Below are 21536 nucleotides of genomic sequence, written 5' to 3'. Positions count from 1 at the left end.
TTCATATGGTCATACATTTGGCAGGAGGTTAGGAAGTGCAGCTCAGTTTCCACCTCATTTTGTGGGCAGTGTGCACATGGCCTGTCTTCTCTTGAGAGCCAAGTCTGCCTACAGCGGCCTTTTTCAATAGCAAGGCAATGCTCACTGAGTCTGTACGTAGTCAAAGATTCGCTTCCTTTTAGGTGGTTGTAGAATTTAACGTCTCTTTTCTCTATTTTGATAATTAGTGGGTATCGGCCTAATTCTGCTGTGCATGCATTGTTTGGTGTTTTACGTTGTACACGGAGGATATTTTTTGCAGAATTCTGCATGCAGTCTCAATTTGGTGTTTGCCCCATTTTGTGAATTATTCTTTGGTGAGCGGACCCCAGACCTCACAACCATAAAGGGCAATGGGTTCTATAACTGATTCAAGTATTTTTTTGCCAGATCTTAATTGTTATGTCGAATTTTCTGTTCCTTTTGATGGCATAGAAGTCTTGCCTTGTCTCTCAGATCGTTCACAGTCTTGTGAAAGTTACCTGTGGCGCTGATGTTAAGGCCTAGGGATGTATTGTTTTTTGTGTTCTCTAGGGCAACAGTGTCTCAATGGAATTTGTGTTGGTGGTCCTGGCAACTGGACCTTTTTTTGGAACACCATTATTTTTGTCCTACTGAGATTGACTGTCAGGGCCCAGGTCTGGCAGAATCTGTGCAGAAGATCTAGGTGCTGCTGTAGACCCTCCTTGTTTGGGGACAGATCTAGGTGCTACTTTAGGTCCTCCTTGGTTGGGGACAGATCTAGGTGCTGCTGTAGGCCCTCCTTGGTTGGGGACAGATCTAGGTGCTGCTGTAGACCCTCCTTGGTTGGGGACAGAAGCACCAGATCATCAGCAAACATTTGACTTCAGATTCTAGGAGGGTGAGGCCGGGTGGTGCAGACTGTTCTAGTGCCCTCGCCAATTTATTGACATATATGTTGAAGAGGGTGGGGCTTAAGCTGCATCCCTGTCTCACCCCACGGCCCTGTGGATGAAATGTGTGTTTTTTGCCAATGTTTAACCGCACACTTGTTGTTTTGTGTACATGGATTTTATAATGTGTGGTCTGTAGTACGGTAATTTGGTAAAAAGCCAATTTGACATTTGCTCAGACATTGTTTTCACTGAGGAAATGTACAAGTCTGCTGTTAATTATAATGCAGAGGATTTTCCCAAGGTTGATGTTGACACATATCCCAGGGTAGTTATTGGGGACAAATATGTCTCCACTTTTCTGGATTGCGGTGATCAGTCCTTGGTCCCAAATATTGGGGAAGATGCCAGAGCTGAGGAGGATGTTAACTTCTTACGGCTAAGCTTTACCGAAAAAGCACACCATGCTATAATCTGAGTACGGCGCTCAGACACAAAAACAAGCCATACAGGTACCCGCCATGTTGTGGAGTCAACAGAAGTCAGAAATAGCATTATAAATATTCACTTTGATGATCTTCATCAGAATGCACTCCCAGGAATCCCAGTTCCACAATAGATGTTTGTTTTGTTCGATAAAGTCCATAATTTATGTCCAAATAGATCACAAATCCAAACTCACGAGGCGCGGGCAAGTCCAGGCAAAAGTTCAGACAAAAAGTCCAAAAAGTTATATAACAGTTCGTAGAAACATGTCAATCGATCTATAGAATCAATCTTTAGGATGTTTTTAACATACATCTTCAATAATGTTTCAACCGGAGAATTCCTTTGTCTTTAAAAATGCAATGGAACGCAGGTCGCTCTTACGGCCACGCGCATGACCAGGTCATGGCACTCTGCCAGACATCTGGTTGAAACAGCTCTCATTCTCTCCCCCTTCACAGTAGAAGCCTCAAACAAGGTTCTGAAGACTGTTGACATCTAGTGGAAGCCGTGGGAAGTGCAATATGACCCCATAGACACTGTATATTAGATAGGCAAAGAGTTGAAAAACTACAAACCTCAGATTTCCCACTTCCTGGTTGGATTTTTCTCAGGTTTTTGCCTGCTGTATGTTCTCTTATACTCAGACATCATTCAAACAGTTTTAGGAACTTCTGAGTGTTTTCTATCCAAATATACTAATAGTATGCATATATTAGTTTCTGGGCCTGAGTAGCAGGAAGTTTACTCTGGGCACGCTTTTCATCTGAACGTGAAAATGCTGCCCCCTATCCCAAACAGGTTAAAGAGTTTTAGTATAGCCAATTGGAATTTGTAGTCTGTATATTTTATCATTTCATTCGGGATACCATCAACACCACAGGCCTTTTAGGGTTGGAGGGTTTGTATTTTGTCCTGTAGCTCATTCAAGGTAATTGGAGAATCCAGTGAGTTCTGGTAGTCTTTAATAGTTGATTCTAAGATTTGTATTTGATCATGTAAATGTTTTTGTTCTTTGTTATAGAGCCAAGACGTCGTTTATCCATACATCTCCGTTTTGGAAAGATTACTCTTCGTGTTGTTTGTTTCAAGTTTCCCAGAAGTGGTTAGAGTCTATGGATTCTTCAATTACATTGAGCTGATTTCTGACGTGCTGTTCCTTCTTTTTCCATAGTGTATTTCTGTATTGTTTTAGTGATTCACCATAGTGAAGGTGTAGACTCAGGTTTTCTGGGTCTCTAGGTGTTTGGTTGGATTGGTTTCTCAATTTCTTTCTTAGGTTTTTGCATTCTTCCTCAAACCATTTGTCAATGTTGTTAATTTTCTTAGTTTGTCTGCTTGAAATGTTTAGATTTGATAGGGAAGCCAAGAGGTCAAATATACTGTTTAGGCGTTCTACTGCTAAGTTTACACCTTCTATTACAGCGGAACATTTTATCCAGGAAATTGTCTAGAAGGGATTGAATTTGTTGTTGCCGAATTGTTTTTTGGTAGATTTCCACACTACTTTCCTTCCATCTATAGCATTTCTTAATATTATTCAGTTCCTTTGGCTTTGATGCCATGATTGAGTATTGCTTTGTTCAAGTAGTGTGATTTTGCTGTGATCTAATAGGTGTCAGTGGGCTGACTGTGAACGCTCTGAGAGACTCTGGGTTGAGGTCAGTGATAAAATAGTCTACAGTACTACTGCCAAGAGATGAGCTATATGTGTACCTAGCATAGGAGTCCCCTCGAAGTTTACCATTGACTATGTACATACCCAGCGTGTGACAGAGCTGCAGGAGCAGTGACCCGTTTTTGTTGGTTATGTTGTCATAGTTGTATCTAGGGGGGCATATGGGGGAGGGCATACTGTCACCTCCAGGCAGGTGTTTGTCCCCCTGTGTGCTGAGGGTGTCAGGTTCGTGTCCAGTTCTGGCATTTAGGTCGCCACAGACTAGTACATGTCCCTGGGCCTGGAAATGGTTGATCTCCCCCTCTAGGATGGAGAAGCTGTCATCGTTAAAGTATTGATATAGGTAGCACACATGACGAAATGTTTCTCTGTTGAGATCAGAATTTTATTTTGTCTATTTTATTAGTGGGTTAGGTCTGCTCTACCAAATGAGCATACCCCCTACATCTCTTTCCTGTTTCACACCTGGTAGTTTGTGGATGGGACTACCAGCTCTCTGTAAGCTAGAGGGCAACCAGTGGGTCCGTCTCCTCTATACCACCCACCTGGTAGTTTGTGGATGGGACTACCAGTTCTCTGTAAGCTAGAGGGAAACCAGTGGGTTCATCTCCTCTATACCACCCACCTGGTAGTTTGTGGATGGGACTACCAGCTCTCTGTAACCTAGAGGGCAACCAGTGGGTCCGTCTCCTCTATACCACCCACCTGGTAGTTTGTGGATGGGACTACCAGCTCTCTGTAACCTAGAGGAATTAGAAAGTTAGGATTGCTGCCTTGTAGAGGTGGACCTGGTCATAAAGGCTGTTCAAGTCCAGGGTGGAGTGGTGGGCCAGGTAGACGTTAGGTTTTGAGGCACAGTCCTGGGAAATGCTTGCATTCACCCGCTGTATGGTGGCAGGGTGAGAGTATTTCCGTGGTAGCGGGGTGGAGATAACCACTTGTGCCTTGTGGAAAGTGGAAGAAGCTTTTTTCAATCACTCCCTTGAGTGCTGTGGCTCCTGCTTGTTCCATTTGTGCCCGTGTGAATTGTGATGTGGCCGGGGCACCCTAGTCTGTCCTCTGATAACAGCTCCAGGGCGTGCCTAGTGTTTGGGCACCAGAGTTTAGCCACTTTGTGTTCTCTCTCTCCTCATCGCTCTCTCTTTCTCTCTCTCAGCTGAGTAATGACTTGTCTTGGACGAGGCTAGAGACTACTCTATGGGAAAATCCCATGTTCTGCTCCCGCTTATTACTCAGACTGACAGAAAGCAGATTGTTGTAACTGCTATTTCAGTGTAAACATTACGTACGGGTAATGTAAAATAGGCTTAGAAAAAATGATTCTTTGGTGTTCTAAAGAGAACCTTTTCTGTTTTTGGACTAAAAAGATGATATATATATATATATATGTATGCGTGTCGTTATTATTAAAACGTAAAAAAGAAGTACATTAAAACATTATATATATATTTTTTGATTAATGACAAACTGAGCAAGTTCCACAGACATGTGACTAATATAAATGGAATAATGTGTCCCCGAACAAAGGGGGGGGGGGGGGGGGGGGGTCAAAATAAAAAGTAACAGCCAGTGTCTGGTGTGGCCACCAGCTGCATTAAGTACTGCAGTGCATCTCCTCCTCGTGGAATGCACCAGGTTTGCCAGTTCTTGCTGTGAGATGTCACCCCACTCTTCCACCAAGGCACCTGCAAGTTCCCGGACATTTCTGGGGGGGAATGGCCCTAGCCCCCTCACCCTCCGATCCAACAGGTCCCAGACGTGCTCAATGGGATTGAGATGCGGGCTCTTCGCTGGCCATGGCAGAACACTGGCATTCCTGTCTTGCAGGAAATCACGCACAGAATGAGCAGTATGGCTGGTGGCATTGTCATGCTGGAGGGTCATGTCAGGATGAGTCTGCAGGAAGGGTACCACATGAGGGAGGAGGATGTCTTCCCTGTAACGCATAGCGATGAGATTGCCTGCAATGACAACAAGCTCAGTCCGATGATGCTGTGACATACCGCCCCAGACCATGATGGACCCTCCACCTCCAAATCGATCCCGCTCCAGAGTACAGGCCTCGGTGTAACGCTCATTCCTTCGACGATAAACGCGAATCTGACCATCACCCCATGTGAGACAAAACCGCGACTCGTCAGTGAAGAGCACTTTTTGCCAGTCCTGTCTGGTCCAGTGACGGTGGGTTTGTGCCCATAGGCGACATTGTTGCCGTTGATGTCTGGTGAGGACCTGCCTTACAACAGGCCTACAAGCCCTCAGTCCAGCTTCTCTCAGCCTATTGAGGACAGTCTGATCACTGATGGAGGGATTGTGCGTTCCTGGTGTAACTCGGACAGTTGTTGTTGCCATCCTGTACCTGTCCCGCAGGTGTGATGTTCGGGATGTACCGATCCTGTGCAGGTGTTGTTACACGTGGTCTGCCACTGCGAGGATGATCAGCTGTCCGTCCTGTCTCCCTGTAGCGCTGTCTTAGGCGTCTCACAGTACGGATATTGCAATTTATTGCCCTGGCCACATCTGCAGTCCTCATGCCTCCTTGCAGCATGCCTAAGGCATGTTCACGCAGATGAGCAGGGACCCTGGGCATTTTTCTCTTGGTATTTTGGAGTCAGTAGAAAGGCCTCTTTAGTGTCCTAAGTTTTCATAACTGTGACCTTAATTGCCTCCCGTTTGTAGGGAAAAAGGCAGGGATAAAGGGACATTTCTTTTTTTGCTGAGTTTAGCAGTGTTAGTAATACTAGTTGTGATATTGTAGTGGTAGTAATACTAGTAGTGTTATTGTAGTGGTAGTAATACTAGTAGTGTTATTGTAGTGGTAGTAATACTAGTAGTGGTATTGTAGTGGTAGTAATACTAGTAGTGGTATTGTAGTGGTAGTAATACTAGTAGTAGTGGTAGTAATACTAGTAGTGGTATTGTAGTGGTAGTAATACTAGTAGTGGTAGTAATACTAGTAGTGGTAGTGGTAGTAGTAGTGTTTTCCTCGGGGTGAGGTTTTGAGGAAACAAGTCTGTTTAAAATATAGTATATAAATGTATGTAAATATACTATATCTCAGAAAATGTATATCTTTCATACGTTGTTGACTTTAGATCCAGCCAGTAACACAAAACATCAGGCTCCTGATTGTAGCTGTGGGTGTTTATTCTCTGTCCGTTTTGGATGGTTTTCAGTCCAATACAGGAGAGCTACTGCTGATTTTAATCGGTTGAGTTAAAGTCACTGTGAAATTAACAGGGTTTGGGACGGAATCACTGGCAAGGGTTTTCCTGAACCGCTTATGTAGGGAAGGAAATGTGTCACACGCGCACACACACACACACACACACACACACCGTGAGAGAAGGAGATAAAAAAGGGAGAGAGAGACCGGAAAAGGGAGCGAGAGAAAGAAAGGAACATTGGGGTAGAGCGAGAGGAAAAGAGAGACAGGAAGAGGGAGAGAGAAAGATAAATAGAGAGGCAGAGAAAAAGAGAGTGACAGGAAGAGGAAGAGGAAGAGGAAAAGGGAGAGAGGGAGAGAGGGAGAGAGGGAGAGAGGGAGAGAGGGAGAGAGGGAGAGAGGGAGAGAGGGAGAGAGGGGGAGAGGGGGAGAGGGAGAGAGAGAGAGAGAGAGAGAGAGAGAGAGAGAGAGAGAGAGAAGTTGCACGGCCTCTCTCTATCCAGAGGAACAACAAACCACAGCTGGTGCTCACTCTCGCTCGCTCTCACTCTCGACCACCACACCCAGGAGAGACGGACTGTGTTTTTCTAGCTGGTATTTAAGTGAATCTGCTGGAAATGGAGCCGAGAAAGAAGGGTGACTATGGGTGGGGAAGTTGAGGGAGAAGTAGAATCGGCGAGAGATACTCTTTGTGAAGTGGTTTTGGGTTGTTGTGGATGTTGAGGGTAGTTTGGGGATGGGGAGGGTAGTTTGGGGATGGTGAGGGTAGTTTGGGGATGGTGAGGGTAGTTTGGGGATGGTGAGGGTAGTTTGGGGATGGGGAGGGTAGTTTGGGGATGGGGAGGGTCGTTTGGGGATGGGGAGGGTAGTTTGGGGGTAGTTTGGGGATGGGGAGGGTAGTTTGGGGGTAGTTTGGGGATGGGAGGGTAGTTTGGGGATGGTGAGGGTAGTTTGGGGATGGTGGGGGTAGTTTGGGGATGGGGAGGGTAGTTTGAGGATGGTGAGGGTAGTTTGAGGGTAGTTTGGGGATGGTGAGGGTAGTTTGGGGATGGTGAGGGTAGTTTGGGGATGGTGGGGGTAGTTTGGGGATGGGGAGGGTAGTTTGAGGATGGTGAGGGTAGTTTGAGGGTAGTTTGGGGATGGTGAGGGTAGTTTGAGGGTAGTTTGAGGATGGGGAGGGTAGTTTGAGGATGGGGAGGGTAGTTTGAGGATGGGGAGGGTAGTTTGGGGATGGGGAAGGTAGTTTGGGGATGGTGAGGGTAGTTTGAGGATGGTGAGGGTAGTTTGAGGATGGTGAGGGTAGTTTGGGGATGGTGAGGGTAGTTTGGGGGTAGTTTGGGGATGGGGAGGGTAGTTTGAGGATGGTGAGGGTAGTTTGAGGGTAGTTTGGGGATGGTGAGGGTAGTTTGAGGGTAGTTTGGGGGTAGTGAGGGTAGTTTGAGGATGGTGAGGGTAGTTTGGGGATGGGGAGGGTAGTTTGAGGATGGTGAGGGTAGTTTGGGGATGGGGAGGGTAGTTTGGGGATGGGCAGTGTAGTTTGGGGATGGTGAGGGTAGTTTGGGGATGTTGAGGGTAGTTTGAGGATGGTGAGGGTAGTTTGAGGATGGTGAGGGTAGTTTGGGGATGGTGAGGGTAGTTTGAGGATGGTGAGGGTAGTTTGAGGATGGTGAGGGTAGTTTGGGGATGGGGAGGGTAGTTTGGGGATGTTGAGGGATGGGGAGGGTAGTTTGGGGATGTTGAGGGTAGTTTGGGGATGTTGAGGGTAGTTTGGGGATGTTGAGGGTAGTTTGGGGATGGTGAGGGTAGTGGGGAGGGTAGTTTGAGGATGGTGAGGGTAGTTTGAGGATGGGGAGGGTCGTTTGAGGATGGTGAAGGTAGATATTGGTGGTAGATGTTTGCGGTTGTTAGTAGGACTCAGGGTTAGCTATAGTACAGATTGCCAGTACTGGTTGGTTGTTAGTGTTGGGTTGTTCAGTGGTGACTGTACTGTAGGGACTGTATGACTGTAAGGTGGTGACAGCCTGGGAGAGAGGAGAGGTCATGCAGGAAAGCAGTCCAGGGCCCCTGCTGACAGAGTGGGGAAACCCCTGGTGTTTCTGAAACACTCCCCCCCCCCTCCTCCTCATCTTTTCCTCTAAGCCTGGTTCTGGTGTGTTGTTTCTGTAGCCTGGTCTGAGTTAGAAAACACAGGCAGGACATGACCTCAGCTGGGATCTTCACTATAATCCTGTTCCCACTACAAGTCCCCCTGCCCTGTTCCCACTAGGACCCTGTTCCCACTACAAGTCTCCCTGCCCTGTTCCCACTATAACCCTGTTCCCACTATAACCCTGTTCCCACTCTAACCCTGTTCCCACTCTAACCCTGTTCCCACTCTAACCCTGTTCCCACTCTAACCCTGTTCCCACTCTAACCCTGTTCCCACTCTAACCCTGTTCCCACTCTAACCCTGTTCCCACTCTAACCCTGTTCCCACTCTAACCCTGTTCCCACTCTAACCCTGTTCCCACTCTAACCCTGTTCCCACTCTAACCCTGTTCCCACTCTAACCCTGTTCCCACTCTAACCCTGTTCCCACTCTAACCCTGTTCCCACTCTAACCCTGTTCCCACTCTAACCCTGTTCCCACTCTAACCCTGTTCCCACTCTAACCCTGTTATTCTTCTGTCACAGCCTGACTAACACACACACGGAACAGCAAGTTACGTCAGGTTCAGTGCTGGCCTGCTCACACAGTTCCCTCCTGAGACCAAGGCTAAGAACACACACACACACACACACACACACACACACACACACACACACTACACTACACCTAAACTACACCTGACCTCTGTTAACTTACTCTGACGTCAGTCGCTGAGTGTGTGTGACATCGATCTACCTCTGAAACATGGGAGAGGAAATAATGAATGTTTTTTTAAAAGGTAGAGCTGCGTTCTGTCATGTTAGAATGACTGTTTTCTGCCAGACAGAGAAGAACAGATTCCTTAGAAGAGTGATGGGGAAACACTGACAGGACACCTTTCAGAGATACTGGACAATACTTAACCAATGAAAACCCTGGAACCTGATGATACACAGCTGGGCAGACTCCTAAGTAATACACAGACAGACAGACAGACAGACAGACAGACAGACAGACAGACAGACAGACAGACAGACAGACAGACAGACAGACAGGCTTACTGGACTTAACTAGCTGGCTGGCTGGCTGGCTGTTATGATAGTCTAACTTACTGGACTTAACTAGCTGTTATGATAGTCTAACTTACTGGACTTAACTAGCTGTTATGATAGTCTAATTTACTGGACTTAACTAGCTGGCTGGCTGGCTGGCTGGCTGGCTGGCTGTTATGATAGTCGAAGCCCTACTAGGACAGACTGATTTTAGGCTTTTACAAATCCAGACTTGTATCTTACTGGAAAATACAAACCAGCTGTTATGGTAACTCAGCCACCTGGGCAGTAGTCCTATTGTCTTCGTATCTTAGTCACTTTTTCCACAGCTTCTGGTAAACCACAGGTGAGCTTGTTGCATAAATTTCTGTTCATTTGTGTGAGGTATGGTGAGCGGCTGTGTTGTGGTTCTACAGTAGTGTTTTACAACTCCAGTCCCCCCCAACAGCCCAACTCCAGTCCCCCCAACAGCCCAACTCCAGTCCCCCCAACTCCAGTCCCCCCCAATAGCCCAACTCCAGTCCCCCCAACTCCAGTCCTCCCCAACAGCCCAACTCCAGTCCCCCCAACTCCAGTCCTCCCCAACAGCCCAACTCCAGTCCCCCCCCAACAGCCCAACTCCAGTCCCCCCAACAGCCCAACTCCAGTCCCCCCAACTCCAGTCCCCCCCGACAGCCCAACTCCAGTCCCCCCCGACAGCCCAACTCCAGTCCCCCCCGACAGCCCAACTCCAGTCCCCCCCGACAGCCCAACTCCAGTCCAACCCCTCAACAGCCGACTGGAGTTGGGCTGTCGGGGGAGACTGGAGTTGGGCTGTCGGGGGAGACTGGAGTTGGGCTGTCGGGGTTGGACTGGAGTTGGGCTGTCGGGGTTGGACTGGAGTTGGGCTGTCGGGGGAGACTGGAGTTGGGCTGTCGGGGGGGACTGGAGTTGGGACACTGGTCTACAGGCTCTAACATCTACACGACCAGGTGAGCTCGTTGACACACAGAGCTGTTGCGTAATCTCACCAGTGATTCATCAGACAGGATATGGAACAATGACGTGGGAAATAACTGCTAACTATATCCTGTGACAGCAGCATGTTGTAGTGACTGGCAGTTCACTTGAGCAGTGAATGTGTTGTGTTCAGTTGATGAGACTGATTATCTGTGGATGTAGTGAATTAGGGGGTTTCTGAGACTGATTATCTGTGGATGTAGTGAATTAGGGGGTTTCTGAGACTGATTATCTGTGGATGTAGTGAATTAGGGGGTTTCTGAGACTGATTATCTGTGGATGTAGTGAATTAGGGGGTTTCTGAGACTGATTATCTGTGGATGTAGTGAATTAGGGGGTTTCTGAGACTTAATTATCTGTGGATGTAGTGAATTAGGAGTTTCTGAGACTGATTATCTGTGGATGTAGTGAATTAGGGGGTTTCTGAGACTGATTATCTGTGGATGTAGTGAATTAGGGGGTTTCTGAGACTTATTATCTGTGGATGTAGTGAATTAGGGGTTTTCCGAGACTGATTATCTGTGGATGTAGTGAATTAGGGGGTTTCTGAAACTGATTATCTGTGGATGTAGGGAATTAGGGGGTTTCTGAGACTGATTATCTGTGGATGTAGTGAATTAGGGGGTTTCTGAGACTGATTATCTGTGGATGTAGTGAATTAGGGGGTTTCTGAGACTGATTATCTGTGGATGTAGGGAATTAGGGGGTTTCTGAGACTGATTATCTGTGGATTTAGTGAATTAGGGGGTTTCTGAAACTGATTATCTGTGGATGTAGTGAATTAGGGGGTTTCTGAAACTGATTATCTGTGGATGTAGGGAATTAGAGGGTTTCTGAGACTGATTATCTGTGGATGTAGTGAATTAGAGGTTTCTGAGACTGATTATCTGTGGATGTAGTGAATTTAGATTTTCCTGAGACTGATTATCTGTGGATGTAGGGAATTAGAGGGTTTCTGAGACTGATTATCTGTGGATGTAGTGAATCAGAGGTTTTTAATTAATAATTCATTTCAAGTATCTTGTTTCCTGTTTCATCCTCGTCATTAGAGTTCCGACGACTCTGATCCAAATAATCAGGCTTCTGCATTGTGTTAGTGTTTATAATGATCTATAATTAGTGATTTATGTATACAACCATTCGTATTTACAATTAGCTCTTGTGATTTTTTGTATACATCTGACTCTGAGTCAGCAGCCCTGCCTAATGGCCTGCACCCAGTCGGTGCTTAAATCTACATTCATCCCCTCCTGAATGGGACATTTAAGAAGACCTGGGACCTGGAAATCATTTCAAATACATTATCTGGGCTTGATTGACCTTGCCTGTTGCAATGGAATTGATAGGAAACTCCAGGCAGGCTGAAGCAAACGCTAAAAGTTTTCCGCTAATATTTGAACCCAGGTCTGGTGCACTCTGGGCGACGTAAGGGCCCCATGTTCAAGCTGTTAACGCTGCTCCTTCCCTGTGTGGTCCTTTGTTTAACTGCTGCTAATGGTTCCAGTTTTAATCCCAGAGATAAAAGGAGGACTGTTTTCTTTATGTGTTTTTAATCATAATATATGTAAAACAGATGGTGGTTTAAGAGCTACTGTCGGTGGTACAATTATGGTAATTCAGCTACAAGGGTAGGCTCCATCTCTGTCTAGTCCTGGGCAGGGCAGGCTCCATCTCTAGCTAGTCCTGGGCAGGGCAGGCTCCATCTCTGTCTAGTCCCGGCCAGGGCAGGCTCCATCTCTGGCTAGTCCTGGGCAGGCTCCATCTCTGGCTAGTCCAGGGCAGGCTCCATCTCTGGCTAGTCCTGGGCAGGCTCCATCTCTGGCTAGTCCCGGCCAGGGCAGGCTCCATCTCTGGCTAGTCCAGGGCAGGCTCCATCTCTGGCTAGTCCTGGGCAGGCTCCATCTCTGGCTAGTCCTGGGCAGGCTCCATCTCTGGCTAGTCCTGGGCAGGCTCCATCTCTGTCTAGTCCTGGGCAGGGCAGGCTCCATCTCTGGCTAGTCCTGGGCAGGCTCCATCTCTGGCTAGTCCTGGGCAGGCTCCATCTCTGGCTAGTCCCGGCCAGGGCAGGCTCCATCTCTGGCTAGTTTAGGCCAGGGCAGGGTCCATCTCTGTCTAGTCCTGGGCAGGGCAGGCTCCATCTCTGGCTAGTCCAGGGCAGGCTCCATCTCTGTCTAGTCCCGGCCAGGGCAGGCTCCATCTCTGGCTAGTCCTGGGCAGGGCAGGCTCCATCTCTGGCTAGTCCTGGGCAGGGCAGGCCCCATCTCTGGCTAGTCCCGGCCAGGGCAGGCTCCATCTCTGGCTAGTCCCGGCCAGGGCAGGCTCCATCTCTGGCTAGTCCCGGCCAGGGCAGGCTCCATCTCTGGCTAGTCCCGGCCAGGGCAGGCTCCATCTCTGGCTAGTCCCGGCCAGGGCAGGCTCCATCTCTGGCTAGTCCCGGCCAGGGCAGGCTCCATCTCTGGCTAGTCCCGGCCAGGGCAGGCTCCATCTCTGGCTAGTCCCGGCCAGGGCAGGCTCCATCTCTGGCTAGTCCCGGCCAGGGCAGGCTTCATCTCTGGCTAGTTTAGGGCAGGCACAGACAATTTGCCAATTCTAGTAGATTGCAGTTGCCAATTCCAGCAGATTCAGTCATATCTCTTGTACAGCCTTGATTAGAGTTTAGTCATACATAACCTGTTCCCAGTAGATAAGAGGGGAATCAGCAGACTGAACGATGACTGCAGGACTGGTCTTCTGCTTCTACCTTAGTTCAAAGAGACAGACATGTTCCATATCTCGGTCTTAGAGTTCCAGCAACGATCAGAAAGGAGAAAGGAAAATGGAAATGACAAAATGGCCGAAGGACAGGGTAACTGTTCTGAGAAAGATATAGGAGTTTGGATTGTTTATTCTATAAAACTACAGGGCTGTTTGGAATAACACAGTACTGGAACTAACCAAATATCCCCCCAAAGTAAAGTGTTGGTTTTAGTACCAACTAGCTATCCAGATTTTACACACACACACACACACACACACACACACACACACACACACACACACACACACACACACACACACACACACACACACACACACACACACACACACACACACACAGAGGCTCTGAGCACCAGTTGGTCTGTTTCAAAGCATTTCCGCTCACTGTCCTTTTGATGTTTATAAAGCAGCAACAGAGGAACAATGAAGGTACTTTGTTTGATATGAATGTGCTGTTAGGTCCCACTGCAGCTCGCTCTCTTTGTCTCCCCCTCTCTCTCTCTCGCTGTCTCCCCCTCTCTCTCTCTCGCTGTCTCCCCCTCTCTCTCTCGCTGTCTCCCCCCTCTCTCTCTCTCGCTCTCTCCCCCCCTCTCTCTCACTGTCTCCCTCTCTCTCTTGCTGTCTCCCTCTCGCTGTCTCTCTCTCTTGCTGTCTCCCTCTCTCTCTTGCTGTCTCCCTCTCGCTGTCTCTCTCTCACTGTCTCCCTCTCTCTCTCTTGCTGTCTCTCTCTCGCTGTCTCCCCCTCTCTCTCTCACTGTCTCCCTCTCTCTCTCACTGTCTCCCTCTCTCTCTCACTGTCTCCCTCTCTCTCTTGCTGTCTCCCTCTCAACAGAGGAACAATGAAGATACTTTGTTTGATATGAATGTGCTGTTATGTCCCACTTGAGCACTCGCTCTCTTTGTCTCCCCCTCTCTCTCTCTCCCTGTCTCTCTCCCTCCCTGTCTCTCTCCCTCCCTGTCTCTCTCCCTCCCCGTCTCTCTCCCTCCCCCTCTCTCTCCCTCCCTGTCTCTCTCCCTCCCTGTCTCTCTCCCTCCCTGTCTCTCTTCCTCCCTGTCTCTCTTCCTCCCTGTCTCTCTCCCTCCCTGTCTCTCTCCCTCCCTGTCTCTCTCTCCCTCCCTGTCTCTCTCTCCCTCCCCGTCTCTCTCTCCCTCCCCGTCTCTCTCTCCCTCCCCGTCTCTCTCCCCCTCCCCGTCTCTCTCCCCCTCCCCGTCTCTCTCCCTCCCCGTCTCTCTCCCTCCCCGTCTCTCTCTCCCTCCCCGTCTCTCTCTCCCTCCCCGTCTCTCTCCCTCCCCGTCTCTCTCCCTCCCCGTCTCTCTCCCTCCCTGTCTCTCTCCCTCCCCCTCTCTCTCCCTCCCTGTCTCTCTTCCTCCCTGTCTCTCTTCCTCCCTGTCTCTCTTCCTCCCTGTCTCTCTTCCTCCCTGTCTCTCTCTCCCTCCCTGTCTCTCTCTCCCTCCCCGTCTCTCTCCCTCCCCGTCTCTCTCTCTCCCTCCCTCTCTCCCTCCCTGTCTCTCTCTCTCTCTCTCCCCGTCTCTCTCTCTCCCCGTCTCTCTCCCTCCCCGTCTCTCTCTCTCCCTCCCTCTCTCCCTCCCTGTCTCTCTCTCTCTCTCTCCCCGTCTCTCTCTCTCCCCGTCTCTCTTTCTCCCCCTTTCTCTCCCTCCCCCTCTCTCTCCCTCCCTGTCTCTCTCCCTCCCTGTCTCTCTCCCTCCCTGTCTCTCTCCCTCCCTGTCTCTCTCCCTCCCTGTCTCTCTCCCCGTCTCTCATCTGTTTCACAATTCATTTTAAGGGCTTTATTGGCATGGCAAGTACAAAAGGAAAATAAATGAGCATAAATATGGGTTGTATTTACAATGGTGTTTGTTCTTCATTGGTTGCCCTTTTCTTGTGGCAACAGGTCACAAATCTTGCTGCTGTGATGACACACTGTGGAATTTCACCCAGTAGATATCGGAGTTTATCAAAATTGGGTTTGTTTTCAAGTTCTTTGTGGATCTGTGTAATCTGAGGGAAATATGTGTCTCTAATATGGTCATACATTGGGCAGGAGGTTAGGAAGTGCAGCTCAGTTTCCACCTCATTTTGTGGGCAGTGTGCACATAGCCTGTCTTATCTTGAGAGCCAGGTCTGCCTACAGCGGCAATTCTCAATAGCAAGGCTATGCTCACTGAGTCTGTACATAGTCAAAGCTTTCCTTAGGTTTGGGTCAGTCAAAGTGGTCAGTTATTCTGCCACTGTGTACTCTCTGTTTAGGACCAAATAGCATTCTAGTTTTTTGGTAAAATCTTTCCAATGTGTTAAGTAATTATCTTTTTGTTTTTTAATGATTTGGTTGGGTCTAATTGTGTTGCTGTCCTGGGGCTCTGTGGGGTGTGTTTGTGTTTGTGAACAGAGCCCCAGGACCAGCTTGCTTAGGGGACTCTTCTCCAGGTTAATTTCTCTGTAGGTGATGGCTTTGTTATGGAAGGTTTGGGAATCGCTTCCTTTTAGGTGGTTGTAGAATTTAACGGTTCTTTCTGTATTTTGATAATTAGCGGATATCGGCCTAATTCTGCTCGGCGTGCATTATTTGGTGTTTTACGTTGTACACGGAGGATATTTTTTGCAGAATCTTAATTTGGCGTTTGTCTCATTTTGTGAATTCTTGGTTGGTGAGCGGACCCCAGACCTCACAACCATGAAGGGCAATGGGTTCTGTAACAGAGTCAAGTATTTTTTGCCAGATCGGTATGTCCCTTTTTGATGGTATAAAACACTCTTCTTGCCTTGTCTCTCAGCTCGTTCACAGCTTTGTGGAAGTTACCTGTGGCTCTGATGTTTAGCCCAAGATATGTATTGTTTTTTGTGTGCTCAAGGGCATTGGTGTCTAGATGGAATTTGTATTGGTGGTCCGGACAACTGGACCTTTTTTGGAACACTATTATTTTTGTCCTACTGAGATTTACTGTCAGGGTCCAGGTCTGACAGAATCTGTGCAGAATATCTAGGTGCTGCTGTAGGACCACCTTGGTTGGGGACAGAAGCACCAGATCATCAGCAAACAGTAGACATTTGACTTCGGATTCTAGTAGGGTGAGGCCGGGTGCTGCAAACTGTTCTTGTGCCCTCGCCAATTCATTGATATACAGTACCAGTCAAAAGTTTGGACACACCTACTCATTGAAGGGTTTTTCTTCATTTTTACTATTTGCTACATTGTATAATAATAGTGAAGACATCAAAACTATGAAATAACCCATATGGAATCATGTAGTAACCAAAAAAGTGTTAAACACATTTGAGATTCTTCTAAGTAGCCACCCTTTGCCTTGATGACAGCGTTGCACACTCTTGGCATTCTCTTAACCAGCTTCACCTGGAATGCTTTTCCAACCGTTTTGAAGGAGTTCCCACATATGCTGAGCACTTGTTAGCTGCTTTTCCTTTACTCAGCGGTCCAACTCATCCCAAACCATCTCAATTGGGTTGAGGTCGGGTGATTGTGGAGGCCAGTTCATCTGATGCAGCACTCCATCACTCTCCTTCTTGGTCATAAAGCCCTTACACAGCCTAGAGGTGTGTTTTGGGTCATTGTGGTGTTGAAAAACAAATGATTGTCCCACTAAGTGCAAACCAGATGGGATGACGTATCACTGCAGAATACTGTGGTAGCCATGCTGGTTAAGAGTGCCTTGAATTAAGAAGGAAATACATGTTTGCATTACTACATGATTCCATATGTGTTATTTCATAGTTTTGATGTCTTCACTATTATTCTATAATGTAGAAAATAGTAAAAATAAAGAAAAAGTAGGTGTTGGTGTGTCCAAACATTTGACTGGTACTATATATCAATCGTCACAACACAGGAGGGGACCTATATCAATCGTCACAACACGGGAGAGACCTATATAAATCGTCACAACACAGGAGGGGACCTATATCAATCGTCACAACACAGGAGGGGACCTATATCAATCGTCACAACACGGGAGAGACCTATATAAATCGTCACAACACGGGAGAGACTTATATCAATCGTCACAACACAGGAGGGGACCTATATCAATCGTCACAACACAGGAGGGGACCTATATCAATCATGTCCACATTGATCTCATGTCCAATGCCTAAAACGCCCATTTAAGCTCTTATTGAATTCTGTTCCTCTGGAGGCTGTGTAAAGGCCCACTCCGGGGGCTGTAATTAAGATAATGATGTGCATAATTATAGCCTCCCTCTTGCAGACTCCCTGTTGAAAACCAAGGCAGGGCCGTCATGCCAAAACCACAGACAGGGATAGAAAGGGCTCTTCTCTGTCTCTCTCTGGGACTACCACAGTGGTGCTGTAGTTACTGGACCTGACTACCACAGTGGTGCTGTAGTTACTGGACCTGACTACCACAGTGGTGCTGTAGTTACTGGACCTGACTACCACAGTGGTGCTGTAGTTACTGGACCTGACTACCACAGTGGTGCTGTAGTTACTGGACCTGACTACCACAGTGGTGCTGTAGTTACTGGACCTGACTACCACAGTGGTGCTGTAGTTACTAGACCTGACTACCACAGTGGTGCTGTAGTTACTGGACCTGACTACCACAGTGGTGCTGTAGTTACTGGACCTGACTACCACAGTGGTGCTGTAGTTACTGGACCTGACTACCACAGCGGTGCTGTAGTTACTGGACCTGACTACCACAGTGGTGCTTTAGTTACTGGACCTGACTACCACAGTGGTGCTGTAGTTACTGGACCTGACTACCACAGTGGTGCTGTAGTTACTGGACCTGACTACCACAGCGGTGCTGTAGTTACTGGACCTGACTACCACAGCGGTGCTGTAGTTACTGGACCTGACTACCACAGTGTTACGGTAGTTACTGGACCTGACTACCACAGTGGTGCTGTAGTTACTGGACCTGACTACCACAGTGGTGCTGTAGTTACTGGACCTGACTACCACAGTGGTGCTGTAGTTACTGGACCTGACTACCACAGTGTTACGGTAGTTACTGGACCTGACTACCACAGTGTTACGGTAGTTACTGGACCTGACTACCACAGTGGTGCTGTAGGTACTGGACCTGACTACCACAGTGGTGCTGTAGTTACTGGACCTGACTACCACAGTGGTGCTGTAGGTACTGGACCTGACTACCACAGTGTTACGGTAGTTACTGGACCTGACTACCACAGTGGTGCTGTAGTTACTGGACCTGACTACCACAGCGGTGCTGTAGTTACTGGACCTGACTACCACAGCGGTGCTGTAGTTACTGGACCTGACTACCACAGCGGTGCTGTAGTTACTGGACCTGACTACCACAGCGGTGCTGTAGTTACTGGACCTGACTACCACAGTGTTACGGTAGTTACTGGACCTGACTACCACAGTGGTGCTGTAGTTACTGGACCTGACTACCACAGTGGTGCTGTAGTTACTGGACCTGACTACCACAGTGGTGCTGTAGTTACTGGACCTGACTACCACAGTGGTGCTGTAGTTACTGGACCTGACTACCACAGTGGTGCTGTAGTTACTGGACCTGACTACCACAGTGGTGCTGTAGTTACTGGACCTGACTACCACAGTGGTGCTGTAGTTACTGGACCTGACTACCACAGTGGTGCTGTAGTTACTGGACCTGACTACCACAGTGGTGCTGTAGGTACTGGACCTGACTACCACAGTGTTACGGTAGTTACTGGACCTGACTACCACAGTGGTGCTTTAGTTACTGGACCTGACTACCACAGTGGTGCTGTAGTTACTGGACCTGACTACCACAGTGGTGCTGTAGTTACTGGACCTGACTACCACAGTGGTGCTGTAGGTACTGGACCTGACTACCACAGTGTTACGGTAGTTACTGGACCTGACTACCACAGTGGTGCTGTAGTTACTGGACCTGACTACCACAGTGGTGCTGTAGTTACTGAACCACAGTCTCCTCCCCTTCCATCTCAACGAACACTCACGGGCAGTGTGGTAGTCTGTCCCTGATCCTACTCAAACACACTATTTATTTTAACGGTAAAATAAATAAATAAAATAAAAAATAGTGGATAATCTGTGGTCACATTCAGGGCTTGGCGATGGCTTTCTGTACAGTCTCTCTGATATGGAATCAAACCCATTCCTTCTGTCTCTTCTACATGTGAGCACTTTATCTCATTTCTGTTATGTTTGTTTTATTGTCTTTAGATCTGGGACATGAGTGATGATGAGAGCATCTGAGACGGAACCCGAAACCTCACAGTTCTAGAATTGGAACACGGAACACAGAACACAGAACACGGAACACAGTCCCAAAGCCATTCTACTGCGTTCCCACAAGCCATCACTTCTCATCTCTTCTGGTCAGAGTTCAGAACATATATAATGGGCCTTTCTTCACTATTATTATTATTTTCTAAACCCCGGTTGGTGTTTATATATGCCCCCCTGATACAGTTTAAATAACGGCTAACAACATTTGAAATGGTCAAGAGTTGAATTAAGAATATCGGGTCTTCCGAGTATTTTCTGAAACTGTTTGAATTGACGTTGGGTATCATCAGGATGAAAAAAGGTCATCTTTAAAATGTTACTGATACGGTTTAATATTAACATCTAATAAACATCTGAAATGTAAAGAATGTCTGTAGTGTTAAGGGAGAACCCCTCGCATTATAACAGTGTCGCTCTCATGACAACTAATATGGTGAGACATTCTGTTCTATACCTTCTATGTTCTGAGGGGGAATGTAAAGATTGTTTAAATGCTTTTCAGTCTATCTTGAATCATTTGTGTTATTTGTTTCCCAGATAAGTTGTCCTGATACGACCCATACCCAGCTCACTGTCTGTCAACTGATTTAACTTGTAATATATGCTGTCTCCTTTCCTGTTTCAAATGTGTTACGGGGAATGTATATATGTCCCAAAATTGACCTTCTCCTGTAACATACAGTATATATATGTAACACATGTAAGCCCTTTACTATTGCAGTTTCAGGGACTTTTCACACATATTACACTGTGGAAATATGGCTTGATGTAGACCTACAATACAGTACAACACACAATAGGAACTGCTTTACAACCCTGAGGGTAGGTACCACGGTTTGTGAAACGCAGAATGATGCCACCACTGTAAGTTTTCAGATTTTGTCATGTTGCGTCTTGTCCTTTTTTGTAACATCTTTGGTCAAGTACAGATAAAAGCCATATTTGACTCTTACATTGGATGTAAATCAAATTAAATGTTCCCTGTATGGATGTTGTCCTCTTCATTTCATTTCATCCACATCAACCACCTATATACACTGAGTACCAAACATTTAAGAACCCCTTCCTAATATTAAGTTGAATCCCCCCTCTCCCCCTCAGAACAACATCAATTCGTCAGGGCATGAACTGTGCAAGGTGTTGAAAGCGTTCCACAGGGATGCTGACCCATGTTGACTCCAATGCTTCCCCACAGTTGTGTCAAATTGGCTGGATGTCCTTTGGGTGATGGACATTTATTGATACACACGTGAGACTGTCGAGTGTGAAAAACCCAGCAGCGTTGCAGTTCTTGACACACTCAAACCAGTGCGCCTGGCACCTACTACCCATACCCCGTTCAAAGGCACTTCAGTCTTTTGTCTTGCCCTTTCACCCTCTGAATGATGCACAATCCATGTTTCAATTGTCTCAAGGCTTAAAAATCCTTCTTTAACCCGTCTCCTCCCCTTCATCTACACTGATTGAAGTGGATTTAACAGGTGACATCAAGGGATCATAGCTTTCACCTGGTCAGTCTGTCATGGAAAGGGCAGGTGTGTACATACACAATGACAAAGAAAAAACAGGTTTTTAGAAATTTTGAAAATGTATTACAAATAAAAAAATATCACATTTACATAAGTATTCAGACTCTTTAGTTGAAACACCTTTTTAGCAGCGATTACAGCCTCGAGTCTTCTTGGGTATTACACTGCACACTTGTATTTATTATTCTTCTCTGCAGATCCTGTCAGGTTGGATGGGGAGCGTCGCTACACAGATATTATCAGGTCTCCTGAGATATTCGATTGGGTTCAAGTCCAGGTTCTGGCTGGGCCACTCAATGACATTGAGACTTGTCCCGAAGCCACTCCTGCATTGTCTTGGCTGTGTGCTTAGGGTCGTTGTCCTGTTGGAAAGTGAACCTTCACCCCAGTCTGAGGTCCTGAGAGCTCTGGAGCAGGTTTTCATCAAGGATCTCTCTGTACTTTTCTCCGTTCATATTTCCCTCGATCCTGACTAGTCTCCCAGTCCCTGCTGCTGAAAAACATCCCCACGGCATGATGCTGCCACCACCATGCTTCACCGTAGGGATGGTGCCAGGTTTCCTCCAGATGTGACGCTTGGCATTCAGGCCTAGGAGTTAA

General features: G+C 47.4%; 1 protein-coding gene across 2 annotated transcripts in view; it reads left to right on the top strand.

Moving 5' to 3' along the window:
• atg7 (ATG7 autophagy related 7 homolog (S. cerevisiae)) overlaps window positions 1–20397 on the top strand; it is a 98760-nt gene extending 78363 nt beyond the window's left edge. For both annotated transcript variants that reach the window (XM_055869910.1, XM_055869911.1), the window contains exon 19: window positions 19342–20397. In XM_055869910.1, the coding sequence (XP_055725885.1) occupies window positions 19342–19374 (33 nt within the window). In that variant the 3' untranslated portion in view covers window positions 19375–20397. The remainder of the gene's footprint in view (window positions 1–19341) is intronic.
• Window positions 20398–21536: the final 1139 nt, after the last annotated feature.

Source organism: Salvelinus fontinalis, chromosome 18 (assembly GCF_029448725.1).
Source record: "Salvelinus fontinalis isolate EN_2023a chromosome 18, ASM2944872v1, whole genome shotgun sequence".
In the NCBI taxonomy this organism is placed as follows: domain Eukaryota; kingdom Metazoa; phylum Chordata; class Actinopteri; order Salmoniformes; family Salmonidae; genus Salvelinus; species Salvelinus fontinalis.
The sequence above is the reverse complement of the archived record's forward strand: the minus strand, read 5'-3'. Positions and strand labels throughout refer to the sequence as shown.